At 51.5% G+C, this 22,847-nt stretch overlaps 1 protein-coding gene across 3 annotated transcripts in view; it reads right to left on the reverse strand.

Annotated features, from left to right (window-relative positions):
- TBC1D2 (TBC1 domain family member 2) overlaps positions 1-22,847 on the reverse strand; it is a 59,888-nt gene that overhangs the window by 16,522 nt on the left and 20,519 nt on the right. For 2 of the 3 annotated variants that reach the window (XM_074994471.1, XM_074994470.1), the window contains exons 4-11: positions 17,973-18,114; positions 14,706-14,842; positions 13,714-13,901; positions 12,137-12,523; positions 10,526-10,636; positions 7,817-8,004; positions 3,554-4,030; positions 127-247 (exon numbers count right to left, since the gene is read on the reverse strand). In XM_074994471.1, the coding sequence (XP_074850572.1) occupies positions 127-247; positions 3,554-4,030; positions 7,817-8,004; positions 10,526-10,636; positions 12,137-12,523; positions 13,714-13,901; positions 14,706-14,842; positions 17,973-18,114 (1,751 nt within the window). Of the gene's footprint in view, positions 1-126; positions 248-3,553; positions 4,031-7,816; positions 8,005-10,525; positions 10,637-12,136; positions 12,524-13,713; positions 13,902-14,705; positions 14,843-17,972; positions 18,115-22,847 lie in introns of those variants that run through there. The other variant, XM_074994472.1, reaches the window with a different exon arrangement.

The raw sequence follows: 22,847 nt of genomic DNA on the forward strand, positions 1-22,847 counted from the left end.
GTTTGTTGCACAACACCCAGGGTTCCACCAGGGACTAGGCTGCAGGAGTTGACCATGCCTCTTTAACATTTTGTGCACATACCCTGCTGTCTTTCCCCCATGTTACAGATGGATTCCCTTGCTCACCTGCGATGCTATTAATGTGTTGCTGTAGTAATCCGCTGACATCAGGTTTTCCACAATATGAACCAGACACCAGAAAGCACTCTCCTCCTCTTCTAGAATCAGGAGAGCAATGGCTGCCAACCTGCGATGGACAGGACACCATGAAACAAAGGAGATATTCTATATTACTTACTGAGCAGAAACCAGCCTGCAGCAGCACTGGTAGAAAATTGGAGATTCTGGCAAGCTTTGGTCTTCTAGTGTCAGATTTTACATTAAACCTTTGTTTGGCTAGCTGGTTATTAGACTGACCCAAGCAACAATAAGGACTGCTCAATGTATCACCCACTGCAGAATCTTTGGGAGGGTGTAAATGTAGTGCAAATACATGCATATCCTGGCTTCTGATACCTCTTTAATCCAGCAATTTTGGAAAACAGGCTACGTCATATTATGCAATTGTCCAGACTATGAGTGTTTGCCCTATTGAAAAGTGCTGGAGCAATGGTGAGTGCTAACCAGCTCCCAGGATTTGGCCAATGGGATACAAATTACTGAGGTACATTTTATGTCATGTTAATACGCATCAGAGTGACTCCAGGCCTCCCAAATCATTGCATGAGGGCTACAAATACTGAGTGAGGATACAAGAAATCTTTTTCAAAAAGACAATTCCTGGACCCGATCCCATTGTTCTTTAGATGCTCAACAATTATTAAGGGGCTCAGAGGAAGTGCCTGTTTGGGAGATGGCTGCATACTTGATGCTTATGTAATGCTCTGCATTAAAACAGGGAACACAAGGTACACAAACACATATTGCTCAAGGTAGTTTTGACTACCGTACCCACCCTTAGGGAAATATGGGTAAGTATAGGCAGAGTTATTCTGTTATCGCCAGCTTGGCATCTAGATCTCCTATAATTGAACTCATGTTGGCATGCTGCTTCCCTGCCTAGTCACCAGTACTCTTCCATATTGAAAAGCTATTTTTAGACTAGACCTTGGACATAATACACAAACTACATTCCAAGCAAAACACCTACCAGGAAATACAACACGTTATACATACAATTTGTGTGTGTGCATGTGTGTATACACATAAGCTGGGTCTACACAGTGCTCTGCCCAGTGCCGTTGCCAGCAGAGCTACGTAAAATGAGCTTCTCGGGACTGCAAATGGCATTTTACATTTGAGGCATAAGGGACTGGTGACAGAGGGGGGTTTAGCCGGTAGAGGCACATCTACACAGCCTCTGCAGTGCCGGCATCCCCTTCTGCCAACGCTGAACTCTCACAGGGTTATGGTAATGAGCTTTGGGAGTATGCAAATGGCACGCCATTTGCAATCCCGGGAAGCTCATTTTGCATAGCTCTGCCAGCAGTGGTGCTGGGCAGAGCGCCATGTAGACAGAACCATAGAGTTTACACACATACACACACAAAATTATTTCCAGGTAGGTGTCTTGCTTTGAATGTAGTTTGTGTGTATGTCCAAGAGATAAGTTAAAAATAACTGCTCTTTATCAAAGAGTGTCAGAGGAGAAAGGAATTAGACACTAAAGTTTTTATGTCTATATACCCTCCAGAGAGACAGAGAGTGCACACATACACCCCCCCTCCCCGTACAGAGTTGTATTTACTCTGAAGAGCTAACAACACTGTTATAAAATTCAGTGTCCAGAGAGTCATTACTGAGGGATACTTTTAAAAAAAAAAAAGGCCATTCTCAGAATTTGAGAAGTCATCCAAACCATCAGCAGGCAACAACTACGTAGTTCTGTCTGGCAGCTGGAAGTGTGGCTGACATTTGTTTTGGAAGGAGCTGGCCATGGTTTCTACAGTCAGAAGAGGAGTGACAGCATTTCTGTTGTCACAGGGTTGATCACTTAGCTTTGCAAATTTGTTCCTGGCTAGCAGGTAGTAAGTGTGGGTTTACAGCCCACAAGCAAAGGGCATGAGGAATGCTGGGCATAAGAACTGGTCTGCCTCTCTTGGCTCTGAACTGGGAACAGGGAAAGCATGGGGCTGATGGGGAAGAGGTGTCAAACTCACAAAATATAAACAAGCCTTCGCTTTTATGCCTGAACCACGTACGACATATATTCCCAGTGCATGCAGGTCACAGGACATTTGCCTCCAAGCAGGCTCTGCTATGAGCACTGTTGAGACAAATGGGCCAACTTGAGAGTGCAAACGTAAAACACATGTCAAAATTGTAAGATGTTGTGGGAACAGGTATGAAAGGGAGACAGAATAAGTACACTACTCTGAACAAAAAAGCCAAGTACTGTGATTCAAGGACTGGGGTGAAATTATGCTTATTAAAAAGAGGAGATATGAAGCTGGAAGTTCATGAGCCAAAATTGGTATGTCAGATATTAGGCCTTTTTAGTGAATATAACAATGACGGTATGAGCTACTTCACTCACAACTCCCCCTTAGAATCCTTAAAGAAAGAGATTTTGTGCAGAAACAACAAATGAGAGGGAGGAAAGAAGGAAGGGAGGGGCAACTAGAGCAAGCTGCACCACCATGGCTGCCAAGCTCACTATTTCCAGACACCTCTGGCCTTCATCACATGGCTCCTGAGAAGTATTGTATGACCAGAATAAGCCTGAGAGAGAGATGGACCCAGATGGGTCTACCTGAATGCCTCTCCCATTGGGTCTACCTGAATGCCAATCCCACCTGAGATGACAGTTACCACCTTTGGTACCAAGGCCTGTCAAACAAGGGGGTATTTTCCTCCAAAAATACTTCCCAGTTAAATGCAATGGGAAGAAGGGATTTTGTACAAATGGAAGCTTTAGTTGATATGCTACATTTCAAAGGTTTTAGCTGTTTCTCCTTTTCCATATCTTTAATAAAAGATTAAAAGTCTGCTTAATAGTGAAATTGCTGTGGTACTAAAGTATGCCAAGCCCTGGATCTTGTTGAACACTGTTTAACTCTGGAAAGTGACTGCACGATGCTAAAAGCTTCAGCCCACATGATCCATCTAAATTAATACAAAATCAGGCATCCCAGCTACCTCAGACAGGGAATACCCCTGAAAAACTGACATCACTAACTGGAAATGTCCACCTACTTCTCTTCCCTGCAGGTCCCTTTCATTGCAATACTCCTCTGGCCTGCTGGAGTATCTCCTTGTACACAGGCAGCCCAGCAGTGAGCCTGCCAATGCAAGGAAAGGGGGGCAAAGGGAGCAATTGCCCTTTCAAGAGGGCCTGGAGCTCTGGGCCCCTTTGAAGTGCTGTTAGTGCTGCTCTGCATGGCTGCGGGGGGGTGGCCAGCACTATGGTCCTGGTGGCACTAAGGGCAACTGCCCTAGATCCTGCCCCTTCTGGGGCCTGGAGCTGGGCCTTCCTCCCACTTTGCCCCAGGGCCCACGGTGGCTGTCGGCTCCACTGCCTGCCACTCTGGCAGTGACACACCTTGCATCTCACCTGTTGAGACCCTGGCAGTAGCCAATGGAAGGGTTCTGCCAGGAGAAGGCCAGCAGCACTCTTCGGAGCTTGGGGATGAGCTGGGAGGTAGGAGATACAAAATGCCGGTTGTTGGTCAGGGTGCGAGGGAGGTCCAGCTCAATCTGGCGGGAGGCAGGATGCTCTGTGCCCTCGCACCGTTGCAGCAGCCTGTTGTAATGGTTGGTGGGGTGGTGGTGGCACAGGTGCTGGTTCACTATCCATTTCCAGACCCTTTGGCGGTGCTGTACAGGGATGCCACAGCGGATCAAGCCTTTCAGCTCTGCAGAACGTCTCAGCTCAGCCATATCAACCCATCTCTCATGAAGAGACTTTTCCACCACCACATGGCTCAAAAGCTTGGTAGATTTGATCTCTAGGGCTTGGATTTTAGCCAGAAGCTTCAAGTCCTCAACTTCATATTTGGGAATGGTCATAAACCCATAGTCGTCATACTCTCTGCATGGGGCAGAACAGAGCAAGGACTGAAAACCACATACAGATCAGGGTGAGCAATAATTTCCGATGTGTGGGGAATCCAAGATTTTGGTAAGTAGTCAAGCGCCGCACTTTTCTGTAGAGGGCACGTGGGATCTGGGACAGTGTTTGGGTGCAACAGGGTGCTTGGGGTAGGGGACTGGCATGTAGGTGAGAGTGAGGGGTCTAAGAGGGAGTTCGGGCAAAGAAGGGAGTTGTGACCTGTGGCAGGATATTGGGGTGCAGGGTCTGGAAGGAGGTATGGGTGTAGGAGAGAATTCTGGCCTTTGGGAGGGAAATAGGAGAGGGTGAAAGGTTTGAGGGGATTGGGGTGCAGGAGCGGGTGGGGTGCTAGAGGCAAGCTCTGGCCAGGAGTGTTGTAAAAAGCCTCTGTTCAGTCCACCATAATGCAGATGTAAGTCCTGTCACTTTCTGTAAACTTTATTTTGTAGCAACTGCTAGGTCTATATTAAGTATAAGTTAGTAAGCAATTGTTTATAGATACCATAAGTCTGTAAGAAATCCTGACTGTTAGAAAGTCAGGTGTGCCTGTGATTTCATTTAGAAGTATGAATGTGTGTGTGCAATGGAATCAACCCCCAAAGTCAGTCTTTCTGGCCAACAAGGTGCCAGTAGCATCTTGATGGCCAGGGAATAACAGGAACTGATCCCTGCAAAAGAACCTACACACATAACAGAAAAAGATCAGAGTCCCATCTGCTATTAGCTGATGAGTCCTGGGCCAGTGGTGATAACACATGGTCATACAGCATCCTGGGACTGTGGAACAGCACACGAGCTTTTTGACTGGAATATAAAAGATGGGCGCACAGGAGTGCTTCTTGACATCAGCATTCTGCAGGAGTTAGTCTCAGCTGGCTGGGGAGGCAGGACTGATGGTACTGACTGCTCCTGCATACTACACTGCCAAGAGAGCAAGCTGACAAGGGGTCCATACAATCAGATCAGTGCCCCACATTCATGGATGCAGCCAGACACAATGGATCTGCTATGCCTTGGCTTCCCCCACGGTCCCTATGCAACTCTTCACCTGCATGAGTTTGCCTGTGTTAATGTATGAGTGCTGGAGGGTACTGTGTGAGTGTAGTTGTGTGCTTGAAAGCTAGTTCCTCTTTTCCTTTAATCCAATAGTGGCATTTAATAAAATACATATGCGTATAACTCTGGGGTGGTCTGTGTGAAAAATAGGATAACGAGGAGGTGCTCACCTAAGCAGCTCCTGACCAGTAGCACTCTCAGGCCTGCTTCCCTGACTGCCAGAAGCCCCAGACCGTTCAATAGGAGCTGTGAGTGCAAAGCCCTTTCCCACCCCCCACCCTGCCTTTCCCCCCACAGTGCAGGGAGCCACAGAGAACAGCAAGCTGTTTTGAGCAGCGCTGCTTCATAATGCAGGCCAGATTAAAAGATCTGGTGGGCCGGATCCAGCCCATGGGCAGTATCTTGCCCACCACTGTGCTAGATGCTAGAGAGACTGCCCACTGGGGAGGAACGGTATGCAGAGTAAATTGAATCAGATGCCTCTGTGCTGCCCAAGCCCCACTGCTGCTGGCCTAGGCATAGTGGCTGTCTCTGACACCATGCCTCCCTGGGTAGCGTATACAAGAGAGCCAATTTTGGCCCCTTTTCCTGGAGCCTCAATTCCCAGAGACAGCCAAGAACAAATGCTTCCATATGTCCTTCCAGTGCCTCCTTTGTAACTGTGTTACACAGCCTTGACCTGTGGCAGCCCAGCCAGGAACAGGGCACTGCACACACATGATCCTGACCCAGTCTCTGACAAACTGAATAAGCAGACAGGCATTTGCCATAGGTACAGATTTCCCCAACACATAACCTCTCTCCAGGCTACTGGGTTTGTCTTCACTGCAGTTACCCACCCATCCCAAGTGCTGCTTCAAGCCCTCCCATCCACACCCACCATTATCTCATTCAGTCACAGTTGTGTTTTACACCCAGACTAGCAAGCTCAGCCAAGAGGCTAGACTAGAGCTCACAAGCTGCTTTCACGCAGCATAGAAACCTGGTCACTTTGCAATGAGGATGCAGGCTAAACCACTCATTTGCTGATGGTCCTCCACGGCCTTCACATAATTCCCCCACCTTCTGAGAGCAGACCAATTCTGCCTCAATTCCCTGGGATAGAATCACAGAGCAGCTCAGCTCATTCCAGCACCCAGACCCATGGGCTATGCCCCTGAAGTCCAAATGACACACATGGCACCAATAAGGATCCAGTAAGTCTGATGAGTCTGCAGTGTGACTGCTCACACCTGGGCTAGGCTAACTGGCTGCTCACACCCAGGCTACCATGCAGTGAAGACAGACTATCTTCACACCTCCTCCTGGCTTCTGTTCATCCCAAGTATTCCACCCCATGCCCTGGCCACCCGCTGTGGAAAACACTTAGGTACTAGCTCAGGGAAGTTGTATGCCCAGAAACATCAAACTACCAGGGTATGATGGCCACTCAGTCTTTACCCTTCCACAGTGGGGATGAGTCCTGTGCTCTCCCCAGGGGAGTGACCTGCCTTTGGCCCATCCCCACAGGTTTCACTTACCCTGGTTTGAGGCCTTACTGTTGAGCCATGTTAGCCAGCCAGCCCTCTCATCACAGCAGTTAGAGCACAGGCTTGAGGAATAACTAAAACCAGCCCAGACACTCTATGAGCTGGACTACCCCTCACTTCTGAGTCCTAGGTTGTGTCTGCACAGACCCTGCCCATCAGTCCAATTGGAGAAAGGCTTGGGGAGCTGGACAGGGCATCTAGGAGCCACCTCTCTCATTTGCACTTGCTGCTTCACATGGGCCAGAAATGGCAGTCTTTAGAGGGCTGGACCCTGTGGGGAAACAGCTGCAACTTGTGGATACTGCTGCACCTCTGCTTCCAGCACCCACTTTCCACTACAGATAATGTGAGGTAGGGAATGAAATACTCTCACATGGGCTGCTTCCTCTGTACAGGAGCCTTTGCACTGCAGCCCAAAAAGGAGAACTACGTGACTAAGCAGCACACCCTAGCTTGGAGAGGGCAGGGAACAGCAAACTCAGCAGTGAGATGTATTCAGAAAATGTTAATGCTGATGACCACATGTCTGCCTAAATGCACAGCATGGGCTCCATCACAGAGGACTAGGAGTGCTTTGTTTATGAGATGCATCTTCCCACTCCAGAATTGTAGCCCACAGGTGCCTGTCACCTGCTGCTAACCCTGCCTTGAACTGGAAAAAGGGAGGCATGCAGATCTGTTCACCAAGCCATTGTCAGAGATCCTGGAGAAAGGCTATGTATCATAGAGGATTAGTGTTGGAAAAGAACATCAGGAGGTCATCTTGTCCAATCTCATGCTCAAAGCTGGACCAGATCAAACTAAATAAGCCTAACCAGGACTTTGCAAGCTGGGCCTTAAAAACCTTTAAGGACAGAAATTCCACCCTCCATTCCAGTGCTTCACCACTGAAATAATTTTTGTAATATCCAACCTAGACCTCTTCCATTGCAGCTTGAGACCTTTGTACCTGTTCTGTTATCTGCCACCACTTGAGTATACGTACCCTGGCCTTTGTGCTGGATAGCAAGCCAGTCCACCTCGGGATTGGACAGCTGTGAACATGGGAGAAGGAACTGCCCCAAGACTGTTTTGAGCCAGGGGCCCATCCCATAACCGAAAGCCCTACTGTACTTGTTGCATCCCTGCCAAAGAGTATGGGGATGCAGTGACTGGCCCATCATGTCCATGTGCCTCTTACCTGATAGGGTTCAGCTGAAGAGCCTCTGCTGCTTCCTCCTTTGCCTCCCACTGCAGCGCCTCCTGGATCAGGCTCTTCACCAGCTCCACATCACTGCTGGCCAGGTCAGAGGAGGCTTCCTGCAGCCTCCTCAGCACCATCAAGTATTTGCTCTCCACCTGGCAGTTGTGGGCTTGCAGATGGGCACACTGGAAGAGAGCAATAGGGCTGCCATCAGAATGGTTGTGCTGCAGATACACAAGACTGACAGACCCTGACATGCACATCAGCCATGAATATGGCTGGAGAGCAGAGCCTACATCACCTGTCCTTGTCCATGACAATCCTCAACCCTCAGAGACACTGATTCCTTAGTGCCAGGCACGTGTCCCAGCAGCTGTTTGTATCTCTTGCGTTTGTGGCAGGCAGTTACTGGGTCAACTGCATGCCTCAGAGCACAGTGCAGAGTGGAAGGAGCAGCCACAGCAAGGCTGCCGCAGCAGACGACAGTCAGAGCCCAGCAGAAACAGGGAGAGCGGCCTTGGTGCTGGAAGTAGTTCTCTGCAGTTCAACAAGGGCAAGCAGTGGTTTGTGAGCTCTGTGTGTGTGTGTGTGTGTGTGTGTGTGTGTGTGTGTGTGTGTGAGAGTGAGAGAGAGAGAGAGAGAGAGAGAGAAACTATCCCAGAAACTGTGTTGGAAATGGAAATTTTGTTGGGGCATGTCCCGATTGCCCAGAGTGAAATTTGGCCAGGACGTCTCAGTTAGTACCTTAACCATTTTTTCAGAGGAATTTAAAGCTCTACCCCTTCTCATCTATTCCACCTCCTTCTCTGCAGCTTCCCAGCTAGGCACAGCTACTCCTCTACTGGCCAGGGGGTGGCTCTAGTAACTAGCAGAAGGCTAAGCTGAATTTGGGACTCCAGTATGCTGGCCACTGCAAAGGCACATAAGGGAAGAGGTCACAGCCAGACCAGAGGAAAGGTGGGAGAAAGGAAGGGTCATTCTCCCTGATGTACTGAAGCCCCAGTAGGATGAGGGGCACATCCCAGGCATGCTATCCTGGGTACTCACTAGTAATGTCTGTGCATGGGCCACAGCTGATGGAAAAGCACATGAGGTGTTAGGGTGCATGAGGTAGGATGGATAACAACATGCAACTACTGCTATGCTGTTATACTCAGCTCTGCCTCACCGCCAACTCATGTAGACAGGACTGCCACTCCACCCCCTCAGTCACTGCAGGACTAGATGGGGCCCACAGCAGGAGAACTAAGCACTTTAAAGACAGATTAAAAAGATTGGTCTGTTGATTATAGGTAGGAGAGGAATAAGAGAGAATACTACAAGAATATAATTATGAATGGAACAGCAAAGACAGGATGAAGGGCAATGTCTGCTCCACCCCACAGTACAAGGGAGAAGGGCAGTGCTACTCCCAACAAGAATATGGAGGCCCTCAGTGCAATCAAATGGTGCCAGATTCCAAAAAACTAGGGAAATGCTTTTCCACATGTGCCATTAACTTGTGAGCTTCCTGCCACAGGAGGTGCTGAGGCTACATGCTCAGCAGGATTCAAAAATGGGCTGAAGGTTTTTGTGGCTAATGAAACCATCCAGAGTTATGATAGCAGACAGGAAAACACAAATAAGTCCTTCAGAGGGACATAACCTCCACGTTTTGAGTGTAAACCTCCCTCAACACATGCCAGAGGATGTTGTGAATGCCCAAGAGTGTAATAGATTAAAAAAAAAGAAAAAAAAATAGAAGAATTCATGGAGGATGGGTTCATCAATGGCTACTAGCCAAGCTGAGCACGGATGGCATCCCTGGCTTCTATTTGCCACAAGTTGGGAATGGGTGACAGAGATGGATCACTTGCTGACTGCCTGTCTTGTTCATTCCTTTTGGGGCACCTGGTATTGGCCACTTTGTTGGAAGACAGGATGAGGGCTAGATGGACCTTTAGTCATACTCACTAAAAATAAATAAATATATCTACCTCATAGAGCTGGAAGGGACCATCAGAGGTCATGGAGTCCAGTCTCCTGCACTCACAGCAGGACCTACCACCAACCCAGACAGATTTTTTTTTCATCTGTTTGCCCCAGATCCCTAAATGGCCCCCTTAGGGATGGAGCTCACAATCCTGGGTTTAGCAGGCCAATGCTCAAACCATTGAACTATGCCTCCCTACACTAAGGCCATTTGTGTGTTCTCTAACTCCTGGGGGCTGAAGGGACCTTTCCCTATGGGCAGTTTAACTTCAGTGCTTTATCCTATTCATAATGGTACTTGTTAGTGACAGGCTATCAAACTGGATGGAGCTTGGACAGAGGCTTTTCCTATGTCAATCCCAGATCTGCATGTGACTCTAAGTTCAAGTCTGGCCTGGAGCTGAAATTTGCGGGGAAGCAGCTATTTGGTTTTGCAAGATCTCAACTCTACTAATGATTCACTGTTCCTTGGAACCCAAATAAAAATCAGAGTTTGTGTGTATGTTACTTGGGAAACTCCTGAGGGAAGATGATCAGAGATCCCATGTTGGGGCCACCAAAATGCAGAGGGTAGGTGTGGGTGAAAGTCCTCTGGGAACAAACCTTGTTGGCATCTGGGACCAGGGCTGGTGCCGACTTTACAGTAACTACATAAATGAACAACAAGAAGTCCTGTGGCACCTTGTAGACTACCAGATATTTTAGAGCATAAGCTTTCGTGGGCAAAAACCTCACCTTCATCAACAGGACCTTCTCCTTCTCAGCAACACTTCTCCAGAGCTTTGTGACCTGGTGGATCTCCGAGTTGAGGAACTGGTTCTGAGTTTTGTAGGCGTATAAGTCATCCTGTCAGAAAGAGCAGGTGCTCACACCAGACTGGCAGTCGGAAGCCAGAAGGCAGGATTTTGCTATTCTCCTCAGTTTTAAATCCCTACATAAAAACTAAAAATGTGAGGATGGCTCCATCATTTAAGGCAAAATACATTACAGGTCGGTCTCCCAAAAACCTCAGAGACCCAGGAACTTAACACATAGGGATAAACCTATATCCACACATGTTCAGACCTGGAATGCACAGTCAGGGCGGCCAAACCTCCTTAACTCCGACCTGTAATAGGCATGATCTTGGGAAATGCTGCAAAGAGACAGGCAGCGAAATGAGGGTTTGATTCATTTTTAAGAATCCAGGCCTGAGACATTCCAAGCATCAGCTAACACCATGTCACCACAGACAACAAACCCACATTGTTAGTTGCAGTGTTTTTCTGCTGAGAGATACAAGCATCCCTTATAACTGCACAGATGGAGCTGGGAACTGCATGTTGGGCCAGGCCGCGTGAGGGGGAATGTTATTTACAAAGAGGCTGTGTGAATGAAGACATCAACAGGGGTGGAGCTAAACTCTGGATGGAGAATGACTCAGCTAAATCAGGCAATACAAGTTCTAAGCTACCACTTCCCCATCTCTTACACCAAACACACAGTTCAAATCACAGGACAACTGTCAGTCCCACCCGTGCAAACTGCCTGTACTTTGGACAGCAAAGCTGCGTCTACACGTGCACGCTACTTCGAAGTAGCGGCAGTAACTTCGAAATAGCGCCCGTCACGTCTACACGTGTTGGGCGCTATTTCGAAGTTGAAATCGACGTTAGGCGGCGAGACGTCGAAGTCGCTAACCCCATGAGGGGATGGGAATAGCGCCCTACTTCGACGTTCAACATCGAAGTAGGGACGTGTAGACGATCCGCGTCCCGCAACATCGAAATAGCGGGGTCCTCCATGGCGGCCATCAGCTGGGGGGTTGAGAGATACTCTCTCTCCAGCCCTTGCGGGGCTCTGTGGTCATCGTGGGCAGCAGCCCTTAGCCCAGGGCTTCTGGCTGCTGCTGCTGCAGCTGGGGGTCCGTGCTGCATATACAGGGTCTGCAACTAGTTGTTGGCTCTGTGTATCTTGCACTGTTTAATGAAAGTGTGTCTGGGAGGGGCCCTTTAAGGGAGCGACTTGCTGTTGAGTCCGCCCCGTGACCCTGTCTGCAGCTGTGCCTGGCTCCCTTATTTCGATGTGTGCTACTTTGGCGTGTAGACGTTCCCTCGCTGCGCCTATTTTGATGTTGGGCTGAGCAACGTCGAAGTTGAACATCGACGTTGCCAGCCCTGGAGGACGTGTAGACGTTATTCATCGAAATAGCCTATTTCGATGTCGCAACATCGAAATAAGCTATTTCGAAGTTGGGTGCACGTGTAGACGTAGCCCAAAGGAGCAGTATAAATCAGTCCCTGCCACCTGTTGTCTTGAATACTAAAGAACCCTATATCTGCTAATTTGGAGGTGCCTGCCTCAGACCTTCAAATGCTCAATCTCATCCTGCTGCTTGTACAAGGTCTCTGTGGCAACAGCATCGGCCTCTTGCACTGTCGCAGAGTGATCCAGGTCAATCTGCTCCATGAGCTTCAAGATGACTTGTTGCTTGCCCTGGTTCTTGTCCATCAGAAGCTGAACATGCTTCTGAAGCTCCTCCACACAGCTTTCTCTCAGAGCCAGGCACTGCTCCAGCTCCTTCTTCTCAGTCTCCAGAGCTTCTACTCGATTGCTGAGCTCCACTATTTGCCTCACTTTGTGCCGCACCAGCTCCAGACGATCTTTATCTTCTGCAGCAGTGAGGTACATGCTGGACGCTCTCTTCTCCTGCTGTGCAGCCTCCAGAGCTTTGTGGAGAACCTTAATCAGCTCCTGGAGAAACATGGAGTGATCTGTCACAACAAACAAACAACATGCAATACAGCAGTGGCTCTGAATTTTTAATGGACTGGAACTAGTGAGGGGAATTTGGCAGACCTCTCATGGGTAGGACACCCCTTGGCTGCCTCCTGCTAATATCAGGGCCCTCATCAGTGTAGGAGAATTGAAGGCTATTCCTGTGTGTCTACAGCAGCAGAGCTGAGCTGTCATCCTGTCACAGAAGCACCCACGATGGAGGGGTTTCCATGCTCCATGGCTGGTGCCTGTACCATGGTGGAAATGCAGATCTGTCTACAAGAGGAGACTGTGCATCCCTTCTGGCCTTGGGCTCTCCATAGGCATCTTCCTGGGGGCTGACTGGATGTAGAGACTCTCCTGCCCAGGGGTTCACTGGCAGGGTAGTGGGTGGTGCGTGCTGGCTCCATGGGTACCAACAGTCCCTTTGTCATGGTGACACTTTCACCATCAAGTCCCCTCTTTAGAGCAGGCTCTGACTCACGACACATGGCCACAGAGGGAGCTTTCATGCCCTGGGAAAATGCCATTGCCTCCATGGATGGTGAATAGTCTCAGAGAGGTACCTGTGTTAGTCTGTATCTTCACAAAATAACAAAGCAAAAAAGCAGTCCTGTTGCACTTTAAAGACTAAAAACATAATTTATCAGGTGATGAATTTTCGTGGACAGACCCACTTCTTCAGATCAGGGTTTTCTAGATCTGAAGAAGTAGGTCTGTCCCAAGAAATCTCATCACTTAATAAATTATATTGTTATCCCTTAAAGTGCAACAAGACTGCTTTTTTATCCCCTCCATGAAGCAAACTAAGGATCAGTTGCTTACCATGGACCTGCTTCTTTTCCCAAGGACACCAGTGAGAGCCCAGGGTGAGCACCCATTCATTCTGAGCAGGTTCATACAATGTAAATGCTGTAATCTCTGACAGAAATCAGGTCACACCTTGTGAGCCCAGAGTGACCTCTTTCCTGCCCCAACTGAGAACAGCTGCATTGGAAGATCACTGAAGAACCAAACAACAGGCTAGCAACACACTAGCACACCAAACAACACTTGCTAATGCACACACTAGCATCTAGGGATTAGATGCAAAGCTCCCTTGGGTCTATGAAGCCATCACAGTGGCTTTCCTGGGCTCTGGACAATGACCTGCAGGCCAGCCTTACCTTCTGAGACTTGACTTCTTCTGTGAGAGTCAGAATCTGCTGTTGCAGAACAGCCACCTTGTCAGGGGAGCTTCTCTCACGTGCCAACCCTTCCACAAAGGCAGGAAAACCACTGTTCAGCCACTTGGCTTTCCTAGGCCAACGTGGCCTGGGTCCTGCCTGTGTGCCCTCTTGGGTCTGCTCTCTGACTGAGGGAGACAAGTGAGGGGAGAGGAGTCACTTCACTTGTGGGAAACCAACACCAAACTGAATGACCAGCCACAGAGGCACAGATACACAGCACCAGCTGAAATGCTGTATCTCATGTAGACACATAGGGGCATGGCCTAGCCAGGCTCAGTTGGCCACAGCTTCACTGGAGTCAAAGGGATCTGATCCCCAGCTGGTGTCATCAGCTGGAGCTAAATGGGAGTTGATAGGACTGATCTCATCCAATGTACACAGGTGCAGTTCCAGTGGAGTCAATAGAACTAACCTGATTTACAGCAGTTGAGGGGAGCCAGAAACGTCCTTTCAGAGGGACGACTGGCTGCCAAGTAAAGACTGACAGCTCCGGTGGAAGGCTTTGCAGCTTAGAACAGAGAGCTGAAGGGAGAGAGGGGCTGCTCTAAAATGCAGCCCCTGAGAAAGCACTGACAAATCCCACATCTGCTACCAAGATGCCCCACTGCTGCAGGTATCAAAACAGAGCCTGGTCCCCACCTCCTGCTAAGTGGTTTCAAGGGAGCTACACCAACCAGTGCCTTCTGAGGAAGCAGCCCATAGATGCTATGCCCTGTGATGCTCTACAACATTGTGAGGGAGCTACTAAGGAGCTCTAGAGAGTGAAGCACTGGGATTCAGTGTCCCAGAAGGCCTCTGCAACCCTCCCAAAGAAACATCTTTCTTCTTCAACAGCTGATAGGGCTGCCGCATCACAGTGATTTCTTAAAGCCAGGCTAGGACACAGGCCACAGCGAGGAGAAAATACTTGGGCAGCAAGGAGAAAATACCTGGGCATTCTGGTTCCCCTTCAATCCCTTGTTCCTCTGCCAGATTCCCAGGGTGCTCTGGGAATCCTTCAGCAGTGCAGATGTTCCTGCCATTCCCAGGGAGCTCCCTGGTGCCACAGAGACTGTAGATGGTATTTCTGAAAAGACAAAATCACCTCGAGCCAAGGGACAGGAGAGCCAGGGTCACTGAGGCCAGCCAGATTGCTGGATCCCCTGGACTGCCATGCAGGGGATGCTGGTCTCCCCCTTACTTCAACATGCAGGAAGGAAGACAAAGTAAGGCAGAGGGGAGGCATTAGAAGAGGGGTCACAGGGAGGTACTACAACTTGGTACCACCATCAAAAAACATCCTTCTGCTATCATTAACAAACATAAAACACAGGTTAGATGCCAGCTGTCTGAATTGGCTGTAGCTCCACTGGCAGCAGTGGGGCAAGATCCCAGGATGTGTCAGGCCCACAGACAGGAAATCTGGGCCCCAGGCAGCACAAATCAATGACCGCCTCTCTCGGTCATTTAGAAAAAGCCACAAGCCAACACCTGTCTAGGGAAACCCCAAACACCAACCCTCAATCAGAGGACCCCCTGGTTGGTCACAACCCCAACCTTCACATTTCTAGGGGTGCCCCTCCCACCCTCCTTCCCCTCTCTGCCACGCCTGGTCAACCCTGCCCAGCTTTGTCCCCAGCAGTTGTGTGTCCAGCTCAGCACTCCTTCCTCTCTCTGTCCCCCAGCAACTTCCTGCCCAGCTCTGCTCCTCAGCAGTTCCTTGCCCAGCTCTGTCCGTTCCCTGCTCTGCCCCTTGCCCAGCTCCTTCCTCCCCTGCAATATTCCTATGTCCAGCTTGGCTCCTTACCCTCTCTGCGCCCCCAACACCCACTGCTGAGCTCTATCCCCCAGCGGTCCTGTACACAGCTCAGCCTCTTCCCCTCTCTGTCCCCCCTGCAACTCCCTGACCAGCTCTGTCCCTTTCCTGCACTGCCCCCAGCCCAGCCCCCTCCCCGCCCTGCCCAGTGTTTCTGTGCCCAGCTTGCCTCCTTCCTCTCTTTGCCTCCCCAATACCTCCTACCCAGTCCTCCCCACCCCAGCGCTTCTGTACCCAGCTCAGCCCCATCCCCATCTGTACCCTCTGACAGCCTCCACCCCGCTCTGCCCCCAGAGGTCCTCTGCTCAGCTCCACCCCTTCCCTGATCTGCCACCAGCCCAGCTCTCTTCACTGTCAGTGCTCCTGCGTACAGCTTGGCTCCTTCCCCTCTCTGTCCCTCCAATGCCCCCTGTGCAGCTCTGCCCACCAGTATTCTTGTACCTAGCTCAGCCCCTTCTGCTCTCTGACCCCACAGCCCACCTTTGCCCCTCTGCAGTACTGTGGCCCCCTCATTCGGCTCCTTTCTCTCAGCTGTCCTTGCTTACCTCTGTCCCCACCACTCCGCTCTTTTTCTGTCCCAGCCCAGTTACTCTGCCCTTGCTCCCTGCAGTCCCATTCCAGACTCTCGCCCAAAGCTTAGTCCCTCCTTCCTCTTCCCAGCCCAACTCCCTACTCTGTTCTCAACCTGACTGTCCCCTCCATGCTCACTCCCCTGGATAAACCCTCCAGGTCCCTGACTCCCCACTTGCAGCTCCAGTTGTGGTGCTCCTCACACTCTTACAATGTTGTTACAGCCATGCTATTTAAGAGGGCCTGGAACACAGGCAGGGCTACAGCAGTGGCAGTGGCAGGCCTGGACTCCTTTAAGTCCCTGGGCCCCTATGAAATTGCTCCTCTTCGTCCCCTCTGTCAACGGGCCTGGGTAGTGTCAATTGGCTGCAGCTTCACTGGCATCAGTGGGGCCAGATGCCAGCTGGTGGAAATCAGAAGAGTGCTCCTGAAGCTCTGAAAATTCACTCAGGCTGAGGATCTAGCCCCGCATTTTTCCTTTAAGTCAATGTTGTGCTGGTGATGGTGACACAAAAGACTGGTATAGGACAGAAAGTTGTCAAAGCCAACTGACTAATTTTCTCTCTCTTTCTCACTCTTGCATTGCACTTCCACAGCCCCTTGTTTGTGCCAATTTTTCTTGGTTGCATGCAGTACAATATATGGGGTTTGCTGAACATAGCCAAACTAAACCCATGAAAAACACTGATGGGTGCTTTGGAAAGATTGAGAGAAACAAACCATGCAGCAGCAGCTGATTTGAGGATAGGGGATATAAGGACACACTTACATCTTTAGGCTCCTAACAGAGTGTTTGCTTCTGCTGCTTATCTAACTCACAAATAAAAGCCTTAACTAAACTACCCTGCTGTCAGAAACACATCAACATGTCCTACCCCATCTGAGATGTCTCCACTTGGCCTGAACATAAGGCTTTCTACTCTTCCTCCTCAGAATTCCTGGCATGTGGTCCAAATGGGCTGGCTGGCACTGTTAGCCACCAGGGCCATTAACAGTGCTAGCTGTCAACACTAGAAGTTTCCCCCTTAACCGGCAACAGCCAGTTTCAAGAGTGAATGCAAGAGCCCTGATCTCTACAGCACTTACACATGGCTGAACTTTCATCAGCGGGATTATGCATGGATTTATGCACTTTGCTGGATTAGCATTTGAGGAGTCAGGGCCTGACTCGGCTCTCACTTGTCAGTCAGAGTCTTTCCATAGACTTTGATGGGAGCTGGATCAGGCCCTTAAGATAATGGAAGTTCACAGACATTTGGGGCTCAATCCTGCAAAGGGCTGAGTGCTCTGGCCTTGAACCAGTGATGCACATCTGCATGAGCAATGGAACTGCTCAAATGCTGGGAAATGAACACTTATTGAATTGGGTCCTGAGCTCTCAGTCCCTTGCAAAGCAGCCTCTTGGGTCACTACCACATGACCACGTCTGCGTATGCCCAATGCACCTGATTCAATGCCTACTGCAATCAGTAGTAAGATCGCAGTGACTTCAGTGGGTTGCGCAGCAAGCTCTTACTGCATGCACACAGACCCACTTGTGGGCACACTTATTAGATCTGTGCACATAACTACAATCACTTGCGCAAAAGGCCAACTGACACTGGCATTTAAAAAAATCCAGGCTGTAGACCTGCTACTGAGACTTACTGATCAAAAAGCCAGAGAGGGGACAGCGCATACATTCCCTGCTGTGCAGTGTTCATTATACTGTGAGAGTTCTGACACACCTGCCCAAAGGCATTACCCACTACACATTTCTGTCTTGTGCTGTAGTAACGCTCAAGAGCACCAGGAGGTGCAACAAGCCAGCCACATTTCCAGTGCCACTTACTGTATTTCAGTCCAAGGGTGTTTGAGAGAAAGGTTCTGGAGTGCAGCAGGCATCTGTGGAGTGGGCAGAGCGGCTGCCTTTAAACCTACCACGTCTGTAGGGGTTTTCACAGGGGGCAAGAACTCCTCACCTTCAGTGTCAACTGGAAAACCAGGAGAGAAATTGATCAGACTCTGCCTATTTATATTAAGCATTAAGCTTGGTCATATTCTTTCACTTCAGTCTGCATATCTATTCAAGACAGACCATGTGAAGCCATCCAATCTTCCCTGCAGTTCGTGAGACACAAAAGGCAGGTAAGGTAATATCTTTTATAGGACCAACTTCTGCTGGAGACAGACTCAAGCTTTCACGCTACACAGAATTCTTCCCTAATTCTGGGCAAAGTGCTAAGTGTGTTATGGCTAAATATATCAGACAGGTAGGTTAGCATAGGTAATTAGCACATAGTCTACTGGTTCAATCTCTTATCTAGCTGTGACAATTATGGTACTTTGCCCAGAGTTTTAGAGCGGCTCTGTGTAAGCATGAAGGCTTGTTTCTGTCACTAGCAGAAGTGGGTCCAATAAAATACATTACCTCACCCCTTTTGTCTCTTACCATACTGGGACCAACCCAGCTACAATAACACTGCATATAAGGGTCGTTTGTTAAATGAATAAGAGCCCAGGCACAAAAATCTTTATATTCGTCGCTGCCAAGACGACCTAAGTTGACTTAAACTGATTACTTTTTAAAGTCTGCAACACAGTAACCTTGCGTAATTTTCAAACCTTGGCTCTACATGGAAGACATCAAGGAAATAACATTTTCACCCACAGATGTGGTCACTTCTATGTATTTATACTTATAATAAAACTGCAGGAACAGAGCCTATTTAACTGGAAAAGATGGAGAGCTGCCAAGTGAGAGACCAACCCACATCTAGTGCTCTTTGAAACAGGACATGCAGCATTTGCTGCCAAATGCTTTTTTTTTCAAAAAAGCAGTAAAGTGTGCACCTGGTGACAGACTAGCCCCAGTGGCATACTGCACCATCACATTGGCATAACTGTGTGATCACACCCTGACATAGACTGCAAGGGGAATAAAAGGTAGGCCCTCTGCTGTAGGCCCTGCAGCCCCCTCCGAAGTTAGAAAACCACACTGGAAGGGCATGTAAGAAGCATGCCACATGATGGGTTCGCTCTGGGGAAATACAGGAGAAATTGTAGACAAAAATCCAAATGCCTTTGACCACAGCAACAGTTATCCTCATGCAGCTCCATCTAAACAGTAAGTGTCTCAGCTGTGGATGTCGGACCATTTATTTCAGAAGAGCCGTGTCTACACGTGCACGCTACTTTGAAGTAGCGGCACTAACTTCGAAATAGTGCCCGTCACGGCTACACGTGTAGGGCGCTATTTCGATGTTAACATCAACGTTAAGCGGCGAGATGTCAAAGCCGCTAACCCCATGAGGGGATAGGAATAGCGCCCTACTTCGACATTCAACGTCGAAGTAGGGACCGTGTAGTTGTTGTGCGTCCCGCAACATCGAAATTGCGGGGTCCTCCATGGCGGCCATCAGCTGAGGGGTTGAGAGACGCTCTCTACAGCCCCTCAGCTCAATGGTGGCCGTGTGGAGCGGCCCCTTAAATGTCCCCGCCCCCTCCCTTTCTGTGCAGGAAGCTGAGAGCGTGTGCAGGCAGCAGCAATAACACGCGGCCAGCCTGCACGCTCTTCAGCAGCCCCAAGAACCCCCCAGCGCAACGATGGCCGCCCGGCAGCCCCCCCAGCGCCCCCAGGGGACCCCCCCCAAGGGGAGCCAGGGCAGCCAGGCTGGCAGCCAGGCCGGCAAGCGGCAGCGGGGCCCCTCCTGGACGGAGGCCGAGCTTCAGGACCTGCTGGGGCTCTGGAGTGAGGAGGAGGTGCTCCAGGTAATGGGGAGCAAGAGGTGGAACGCGGATGCGTTCGCTCGGCTGGCCGAGGGCCTGGCCGTCTGGGGTCACCCTGCCTGCACTCTGGACCATGTCCAGAGTAAAGTCAAAGAGCTGCGGCAGGGTTACGCCCGGGCCCGGGATGCGGCCGGCCGATCTGGGGCCGCTCCTGTCACTTGCCCCTTTTACAGGGAGCTCAGGGACATCCTGGGCCCCCGGCACACCTCCTCCCCTCCAGCCACTCTTGACACCTCGGCTGAGGAGCCCCAGCAGGCCCCAGAGCCGGAGTCTGCCCCGGAGGTAAGCCCTGCACCCCGGGGGCCCCCCCTGGAGCCCACCCCCGGGGCATCGCAGCACGAGGAGGAGGAGGAGGAGGAGGAGGAGGAGGAGGGGGACTCCTCCTCCGCTGAGATGGGGCTGCACATCCTCCTCCCATCCCGGAGCAGCAGCCGGGCGTCCGCCCCCCAGGTGTCCCCGGACCGTGGGAGTGGACCTACAGGTATGTACCCCCCCGGTGTACACCCCCGGGGTTGAGGGGCGGGGGTAATAGATATGTGGCCAGGGCTCTGAACATGCCCAGATGGCCATGGCCCCAAGGAGAGCAGTGCCATGTCCCTCACAGGAGTGCATCAGCCCCTGCCCCCCATCCCAGCACAACAGTGCCATGCCCCATCCCTGGGGCAGGGGGGTGCGGAACCTCTAGGGTCCCCCGGGAGGAGGGGGTGGGACACCCTGCAGTAGCATGTGATGGAGTGGGGGGAGTGCAAATGCGAGACTCAGGCTAGATATGAGCAACAAGCTGAATAGCTCCCAGGGGCAAAGGATGATCCTGGGGCTACAACTGGCAGGTGACACCTCTGCCCTGAACAAAGAGGAGGGAGGAGCCGAGCTGGCTTTGAATCGGGGGGCGGGGGGGGGGACCCGCAGGTAGAGGCTAGGGGAAGGGAGAGCTGGAAGGCAGCCAGCCTGAGGAGGGGGAAAGTTACACCCCAGAGGGGCACCCCTTGGGGTCTTCTCCCCAGGATGGGTTGGAAGGACTGTCTCTGACTGCTGTACTGTCACTCCTGGGAGAAACTGGGCATCTGTGGCCTAAGAAACCTCTCCTGTCAGACCCTGCTGAGTGAAGCGAGAGTCACTCCCGCCAGGGGACGGGGTGCAGTGTAGGGGGACCCGTGAACCCCATCACAGCAGCATCTCCCGGGGACGGGGATGGGGAACCTGCAGCACAGGGGTGGGGGGACAAGGGCCACGGCTCGGGGCCCACACTAACGTCTGTCTCCTCTTCTTCCCCCCCTCCTGTGTTCTGCAGCTGCACCATCGGAAGGACCGGAGAGCGCCGGCGAGGCTTCAGTGGTCCCGGAAACCCCTCTGGGGCCATCGCTCCAGGCAAGCCCCTTGGCGGAGGACCGACCGGCCCCACAGCGGGCAAGACGGCAGACCCAGCAATACCACACGCCGGCGACGGACCCCCAGCTGCTGGCCATCCATCGTCGGCAGCTGGAGGTCGCCGAGCAGCGTCTGCAGGTGGAGCAACGCCGCCTCCACCTCCAGGAGTGGGCGCTGGCCTGGCGCCAAGAGGCATGGGGGGCCTACATGGATACCTTCAACCACCTCGTGGACTACCTGGCCCCCCATGCCGTGCCGGCCGCCGCTGCGCCCGCCCTGAGTGCTCCACCTGCCGCGCCACCTGCTGCTCCGCTCGTCACTGCGCCGTCCGCCGTCGCCCCGCCACCTGCCACCGAGGGCCGGACTGCCGAGGGACACCTGGGGCCAGCTGAGACTCGCCGGACGTATCTTCTGGTCCACCCGGCCCCCAGCCAGCCCCGGACAGGGCTGCGGCCGAGGCGAGGCTCCCAGCTGCCCACCCCCAGTGCCGGACTATAGGGGCATGGGGCCCAGGACGTGGCCCCCCCCTTGTATATAGTTTTGGGACTTATTTATTTGTGCCCCCCGTTTGCCCCGTCCCCCCCCCATGTAAATAGTTCTCCCCTTCCTTGTAATCCCTGGTTTTCTGTTTTTTGTACATATAATATATGCAAACTTTTTTATTATTCACTTATATAATAGTTTAGTTAGAAGGTCTTGTATACAGTTTGTTGTTATTAGTTAAAAAAACAGTTAAAAGAAAACCAGTTTCATTTCACCAACAAGTGCGTGCTTTTATTTGTCCAGGAAAAGTGGGGGGGTGTGTGCTGTTGGGTGCGCCGTGGTGTGTGCGTAGGGGCAGGGAGTGTTGTGGAGGAAGGGGGGGGCAGTGGGGGGCCTGGCAGAGTTCACCCCACGGCCTCATCGAAGTGGGCCCACAGGGCCTCCCGGACCCGGGTCCCTTCGGGGTCCACCTGGCAACTGGGGGCAGCGGGTGGCTGGACATCGGCCCTGCCGGCCTCCACAGCCCAGTCCTGAAAAAAGGCCTCCCCCTTGCTCTCCACCAGATTGTGTAGGGCGCAGCAGGCACCCACAATCTGGGGGATGTTTTTGGGGCCCGCATCCAAGCGGGTCAGGAGACATCTCCAGCACCCTTTGAGGCGGCCAAATGAGCGCTCCACCACCTGGCGCGCATGGTTCAGGCGCTGGTTGAAGCGCTCCTGGCTGGCAGAGAGATGGCCCGTGTACGGGTGCATGAGCCAGGGCCGGAGGGGGTATGCCGCATCTGCGATGACGCAGGGGGGCATGGTGGTGTCCCCCACAGGGATCTCCCGCTGGGGGATGTAGGTCCCCGCCTCCAGCCGGCGGCACAGGCCCGAGTTCCGGAAAACCTGGGCGTCATGGGTGCTGCCAGGCCAGCCCACATAAACGTCCTGGAAACGGCCCCGGCTGTCCACCAAGGCCTGGAGGACCACTGAGTGGTATCCCTTGCGGTTTACGTAGTGTCCTCCACTGTGTTGCGGGGAGCGGATGGGGATGTGAGTCCCATCCAGAGCCCCGAAGCAATTGGGGAAGCCCAGTGTGGCAAAGC

Source organism: Carettochelys insculpta, chromosome 5 (assembly GCF_033958435.1).
Source record: "Carettochelys insculpta isolate YL-2023 chromosome 5, ASM3395843v1, whole genome shotgun sequence".
Lineage (NCBI taxonomy): Eukaryota > Metazoa > Chordata > Testudines > Carettochelyidae > Carettochelys > Carettochelys insculpta.